This window comes from Nanorana parkeri, unplaced genomic scaffold (assembly GCF_000935625.1).
Source record: "Nanorana parkeri isolate BGI_ZX_2015 unplaced genomic scaffold, ASM93562v1 scaffold10, whole genome shotgun sequence".
NCBI classification, from domain to species: domain Eukaryota; kingdom Metazoa; phylum Chordata; class Amphibia; order Anura; family Dicroglossidae; genus Nanorana; species Nanorana parkeri.
In genome coordinates, this window is record NW_017306278.1 from 2,174,008 (window position 1) to 2,181,299 (window position 7,292).

Sequence of the window (7,292 nt, forward strand, 5' to 3'; positions counted from 1 at the left end):
CTGAAGGGAAGGACGGAGGTCAGATAGAAGGCTGAAGGGAAGGACAGAGGTCAGATAGAAGACTGAAGGGAAGGACAGAGGTCAGATAGAAGACTGAAGGGAAGGATGGAGGTCAGATAGAAGACTGAAGGGGAGGACGGAGGTCAGATAGAAGACTGAAGGGAAGGACAGAGGTCAGATAGAAGACTGAAGGGAAGGATGGAGGTCAGATAGAAGACTGAAGGGAAGGACGGAGGTCAGATAGAAGACTGAAGGGAAGGACGGAGGTCAGATACAAGACTGAAGTGGAGGACGCAGGTCAGATAAAAGACTGAAGGGGAGGACGGGGGTCAGATTTGAATGTGTCGCTCTTTCGGGGTTATGTCTGACTCCCCCCATCCATCTCTTGGTGCGCGGTGACTCCCCGTCACTGGAACGCGTGCTCTCGGTGTAATCGGAGTCAGTCGCTAGGTTAGTTTGGCGGTCGGGTTGCTGGGGATTCCTTTGTTTGGTTTGTTGCTGAGTCACATGTAATGGACGCGGATGACTAATGTCGGGTTTGTCCTGAAGTCGGAATTTGTTTGCGGTTTTGGAAAGAAACAGAAAGTCAGCAGATTGTTGGAGGTCTCCGCCGGCATTTCAGTGCAGTTCACACAGGAGTAATTCCGGGTATTGCCGAGTATCAGGAGTATTGAGCGTATCACCGGTGATGGCATTCGAGTATACTGGTAATGATACAGGTACTGCAGCAAAGTATTTAGTCAGTTATTGAAAGTATCAGAAGTATTGTGATTAATACCCATTACTGTGGCAGAGTATTGGGAGTATTATACGCATTGCCTGTTAGAACATTACAGAATAGGAGTAATAGGCTCTCAGCCATGTTCCCATCCAAAGTTCTGATCCGTGGTTCTCATTCATCATTCTCATGTGTAGTTCTGATCCATGGTTCCCATCCAAAGTTCTGATCCGTGGTTCTCATTCATCATTCTCATGTGTAGTTCTGATCCATGGTTCCCATCCAAAGTTCTGATCCGTGGTTCCCATCCAAAGTTCTGATCCGTGGTTCCCATCCAAAGTTCTGATCCGTGGTTCTCATTCATCATTCTCATGTGTAGTTCTGATCCATGGTTCCCATCCAAAGTTCTGATCCGTGGTTCCCATCCAAAGTTCTGATCCGTGGTTCCCATCCAAAGTTCTGATCCGTGGTTCTCATTCATCATTCTCATGTGTAGTTCTGATCCGTGGTTCTTATCTATAGTTCTGATCTGTCATGCTTATCCCTGCTTCTCATCCGTAGCCCTGATCTGTGGTGCTCACCCATCGTTTTCATCCGTGGTTCTGATCTGTAGTTCTCATCCCAGGCCCTCAGCCATGGTTCCCATCTAAAGTTCTGATCCGTGGTTCTCATCCATGCTTCTCATTGGGTCTGGCATTCTCTTTGAAGTGTCACGTCGCGCTCCAGTCTGGGGACGTTACATCTGAATTATTCTCAGTGAAAAGGCGGCTGATATTTAATTCATGATCCGCTGGCAGGCAGAGCTGTCACTGTGGATGACAGCGGCTCGGCGTGACTCACCGCGCTCCCGAGGCGCGCTAATGAGCTTTTTTCTGTACTTGCTGCAAGCGTCCCGGGGTGGGCAGAGGTCACAGCGATGCTTCGGTATGGTGATAAAGGGGTTAAATCTGGACTTCAGTCTTGCACAGTTGTACCGGCTCCTCTCCTAGCCTGAGCCGCCACCTCGCCGATAACAACCTTTTGGACCCCTTTCAGTCCGGCTTTCGCCCCCCAACACTCCACTGAAACCGCCCCCTACACGCCACTGAAACCGCCCCCTACACGCCACTGAAACCGCCCCCTACACGCCACTGAAACCGCCCCCTACACGCCACTGAAACCGCCCCCTACACGCCACTGAAACCGCCCCCTTCACGCCACTGAAACCGCCCCCTACACGCCACTGAAACCGTCCCCTCCGCTCATCCCTAGACCTCCTGCTTTCCAGCTCCCTTTTCAACTCCTCCCATGCTCGCCTCCAGGACTTCTCTAGAGTCTCTCCCATCCTCTGGAACTCTATACCCCAACCTGTCCGTCTATCTCCCACCTTGACTGCCTTTACGCGATCCCTTAAGACTCATCTCTTCAGGGAAGCCGATCCCACCTCAAACTAACCACTGAACCATCATGTTCTAAGACAATCCATCCCCCACACAGCTCCCTCCTCATGTATCACTAGCCCCTCCTCTTTTTAGATTGTAAGCTCTCGGGGGCAGGGCCCTCCTTACCATCTTGTCTTGTAATTGTATTGTAACTGTAATGACTTCCTTATATTGTACAGCGCTGTGCACACTGTTGGCGCTATATAAATCCTGTATAATAATAATAATAGACAGAAATGGCTTCCTCACTGTGCAGTCATCATCATCCAGTCATGTGACCAGCCACCGCTCGTTTTAGGACAGTAAATATTTAGGGCCCATTCGCACCTTCTCATTGCGGTAAAGCGCACCAATGCATGTTAAATGTGTCCGTTTATTGCAGTGCAATTCCTTCTGAATGTCACCACAATGCCCCTGTCTCCTGGTTGTGCTCATGCATTGTCGCATGGTCTTCCAATGGAGACTATTAGGGACTTCCGTTTATAGGGTGACAACGCTCTGCCCCTGTCTCCTAAATGTGCTCCTGCATTGTCGCATGGGCTTCCAATGGAGACTATTAGGGACTTCCGTTTATAGGGTGACAACGCTCTGCCCCTGTCTCCTAAATGTGCTCCTGCATTGTCGCATGGGCTTCCAATGGAGACTATTAGGGACTTCCGTTTATAGGGTGACAACGCTCTGCCCCTGTCTCCTAAATGTGCTCCTGCATTGTCGCATGGGCTTCCAATGGAGACTATTAGGGACTTCCGTTTATAGGGTGACAACGCTCTGCCTCCCAGTTACGCTCTGCATTGTCACCCTATCATATGGGCTTCCAATGGGGGCTACAAGTGGCAGTTTCAACGCACATTGCCCAGAAATGGTCCACTGTTGTCACCATCAGGAAACCCGCCCTGAGAAATGCCATGCAGCCATCACTGGGGTGCATATAGACAGGAAGTGGCTGCAAAGAGGCTGCAAGAGATGGAACAAAGCATAAAAGAAAGGCGCAGATGAGTCTTTCCTAAGAGAACAATCGCCCTTTGAAATGACATCCACGCGTTGAAGAGTTGATGGAATGTCGGCGCGTACCCTGAAATCAGTTCTCGGTTTTCTGATTGCGGGGAACGATGAGCGCGGTGACACGCCCACCTCCAGATGGATAGAAGATGAAGCTCGCAGACTTTAATCTCCGGAATGGCGGCGTGTTTACCGAGAGATCTATTTATAGAACAGCCTGGCGGCTCCTCAGGGTGCTGCTTACTGAGTGCGCAAACCCCCAGCGGGATGAGATAACCTGTCATGGGGCATTGCTGAGCAACCGGCTACCATCGTCCTACTCAGGGACTACAACACTCAGCATGCCCGGCAACCTCCGAGTGGAGTGACTGCGAACCTTTCTACAAAAAAATCACTCGGATAATATTGTATCTCTATCATGCCGACAGGATCACATTTCTGTTCTGTGTTTGATACATTGTAATATATAACGCCTCAGGATTCTTCATCCTCAGTATCCCTTCTATCTGACCTCCGTCCTTCCCTTCAGTCTTCTATCTGCCCTCCGTCCTCCCCTCCAGTCTTCTATCTGACCTCCGTCCTCCCCTCCAGTCTTCTATCTGACCTCCGTCCTCCCCTCCAGTCTTCTATCTGACCTCCGTCCTCCCCTCCAGTCTTCTATCTGACCTCCGTCCTCCCCTCCAGTCTTCTATCTGACCTCCGTCCTCCCCTCCAGTCTTCTATCTGACCTCCGTCCTCCCCTCCAGTCTTCTATCTGACCTCCGTCCTCCCCTCCAGTCTTCTATCTGACCTCCGTCCTTCCCTTCAGTCTTGCACAGTTGTACCGGCTCCTCTTCCTCTGATATCACTGCACACTGGGAGCTTCTCACAATGTCCATTAGAAGCTGCAGCAGATCAGACAGAGGCCGGCCTCATTTCCTGGCTGGAGGACGTAGCTGTACGCAGAAACTGGGTTTACAATCTATTACTGCTCATTGATAAGATTGTTCACATCTGGCAGATATCTTTCACATGGACAGTAATAGAATAAAATGCCGCCGTTCCTTTTAATGAAGTTGGGAAAGTCTGACAATGGAGGCGGCGAGCCAACCGCCGGTGATGTGGGAATGTCGCGGCGCAGGGGATCGGGATAACAGACATTTCCAGAGATCAGGAACTGGTGACAGTAATCTCCGCGCAGCAAGTGCCAGCTTGTGTTTACTCATCACCGGTGACAAGAGAACAGCCTGCGGATTTGTCTGCCTGGGCTTGTGGTGTGATGGCGGACGATGGCCACCAGGGGGAGCCACACGTACTGTACCATGGCAGAGACTGGCAGAGAACAGATTGTAAAGAGGTCCAAAGACTTTATACAGCTGGTTGTAGGCGTGTCATGTGATCAACACCATAAAATTCCTCTTATCAATGAGTAATAAAACATCCTTCTTCTTCAGAGCCGCCATATGTGCTCATCACACGCTCAGGTTCTCCTTTCTGCTTTGCAGCACTAGAGTTGTGCTTTACTGCTCCTTCTACCAGGCAAATGAATTAGCTATGGGACTCATTACAATCATAGTATTATCCCTCTACTCTCCTCTGTCTCTTCTCTTCCCTCTGTGCTCTCCTCTTTTCTCTGCTCTCTTCTTCTCTCCTCTCCTCTGTCTCTTCTCTTCCCTCTGTGCTCTCCTCTCCTTCCCCCTCCTTCCTCTCATTCCGTTAATCTCCCGAGCTTCTCTCTCTTCTCTCTCATCTTCTCTACTCTCATTTTTCTCTCCATGCCACTTTCCCATTCTGTTCCTCTCTCTTTTCTCTTTCCTATCTCCTCTCCTCCCATCTCACCTCTCCACTCTCTTTTTTTTTCTGCACTACCCTTTCCTCTCTCTACTTTCTTCCTCCAACTCCCTCCTTTCCACTCTTCGCTCCTCACCAGACTCTCCCCACCGTTTTCTTCTCCTCACCTCTCTGCTTTATCTCTTCTCTTTCTTCTCTCTCTGTCCTCCCCTCTTCCACCATTTCTCCTCCCTGTTGCCCCCCTCCCCCTTCTTCCTCTCTTTTACCTCCCTCTCCTCCCCTCTCTCATTTTTCTCCTTCCCCTCTGCTCCTCCTCCCCCTCTCCCCAGGGTCCATGAGGAACAGACATAGCCCCCCTCCAGAAGGAAGGACAGTGTCAGAGATGATTGGAGGATCTACAGCCGAGTGATACACAAATAAGATAGATTGTTGTTCAGAGTTCAGGGACTTGAATGTAGTTTAGTGTCACTTTAAGTTCACACAATTCACCTTAGGGACTGCAGCCTCAGGTCACTTGATTCGTTAGAGAAGAACACCCTTCACTAGATGGACCTGTAAATACTCGGCTCGCACATTCACGTGGCCGGGCTTCTGGATTTCCCCTTTAAGGGATTGAAGGAAATTGTTACAATAATGTTTCCTTTATTATAATGTAACGAGTCTTCTGTGGATGGGAATCCTCGTCTCCTCTACAACATGAGACCGGAGAGAACATCGGATCTCCGGCTTTCGGGGAGAAACTTTTCACCAACCGGCAAACAGAACTCCGCGCCCGGGAAACACACGGCGATGTTTTCTCCACATTGGTAAAGTTCAGTTTCCATGGAGACGGCACCCGGAAAGATAGATAACAGGAGTTCTTATAATTACACGGGAGGTACATGGCGTCCTCCGCAATTAGAGGCCGCTCGCCGAGACTGAGAGCCGAGGGTTTTCTTTTTATCCTTTCGCTCCCCCTGCATAATGAAGCCACTCGGAGCATTCAAGAGAAGCGGCACAGCCGCCGGTCTCCACTCACCGCGCGTTGGCGAGCCAGCCCGGAAGACGTCCTCCGTATACAGAGACCCAGCAACAGGGACGAGGAGGCCGATCCCAAGGCTGCTGATGAGATCACAGGGATTGAAGCCGACCTCCGTCCTTCCCTTCAGTCTTCCATCTGACCTCCGTCCTTCCCTTCAGTCTTCCATCTGACCTCCGTCCTTCCCTTCAGTCTTCCATCTGACCTCCGTCCTTCCCTTCAGTCTTCCATCTGACCTCCGTCCTTCCCTTCAGTCTTCCATCTGACCTCCGTCCTTCCCTTAAGTCTTCCATCCGACCTCCGTCCTTCCCTTCAGTCTTCTATCTGACCTCCGTCCTTCCCTTCAGTCTTCTATCTGACCTCCGGCCTTCCCTTCAGTCTTCTATCTGACCTCCGTCCTTCCCTTCAGTCTTCTATCTGACCTCCGGCCTTCCCTTCAGTCTTCTATCTGACCTCCGTCCTTCCCTTCAGTCTTGCACAGTTGTACCGGCTCCTCTCCTCTGATGTCTCTGCACACTGCGAGCTTCTCACAATGTGCATTAGAAGCTGCAGCAAGTCAGATAGAGCTCCGCCTCATTTCCTAGCTGCCGGACGTCCAGCATCATCTAAGCCCTTTCCTCCCCAGTCCCTGGCCCCGCCCCTTTCATTCATTGGATTTGAGTTCAGAGGCTCATGCGTGGTCTGCATGCCATTGTAGCTTGTCTAGGGACACTCCCCACATTAACATTAACCCATCAGGACATTTTGATATTTGCATAACTCCTCCCAAGAGCCAGCCCACTACTTGAGCTGGGGGGCTCTTGAGAGGAGTACTGAGGCACGGTGCTGTGATGTTACCAGGAAGCTATGTACAGCACCCTGCCTGCCAGCCCCTCCCCCCAGCCACGATCTGCCTGCGTTGCACAGAGACCCAGTGATGACATCAGTTACATTGGGAGGATTTTCTTTTGTAAATGTCACTTCCATTTCCTCTTCCCGCTCCCTCTGATCTCTTCCGATTGTTGTTTTCAGGAATGCATTGTGGACGAGGACTGCGGTCCGGGCAGCTACTGTCACCTATCAGACTTCATCTATAGATGTCTACAGTGCAAGCAGCAGGAGATGGTACGTCCCGCCCACTGACCGCCAGGTCCCGGGCCATGGAATGGGGGGCGCAGAGACGTCTTCAAGTGACAAATGAGAAAAGGCGACTCCGTCCCGGCGGGTCAGAACCGAACTGCAGGAACACGAAGGGTTGGGATACAGATCTACGGGGGTCATTGTGGACCACAAACTGAAGGGTAGCTTGCAGTGCCAGGCTGCTGTAAACAAAGCTAGTAGGGTCTTGTCCTGTATTAAAGGAGAACTATGGGGGGGGGAGGGGGAG

The 7,292-nt window shown here is 51.0% G+C and overlaps 1 protein-coding gene across 1 annotated transcript in view; it reads left to right on the forward strand.

Moving 5' to 3' along the window:
* The window catches only part of DKK3 (dickkopf WNT signaling pathway inhibitor 3), a 33,424-nt gene that overhangs the window by 17,057 nt on the left and 9,075 nt on the right, over positions 1–7,292 (forward strand). Inside the window, exon 4 of the mRNA XM_018554826.1 lies at positions 6,938–7,030. Coding sequence (XP_018410328.1) covers positions 6,938–7,030 — 93 coding nt within the window. The remainder of the gene's footprint in view (positions 1–6,937; positions 7,031–7,292) is intronic.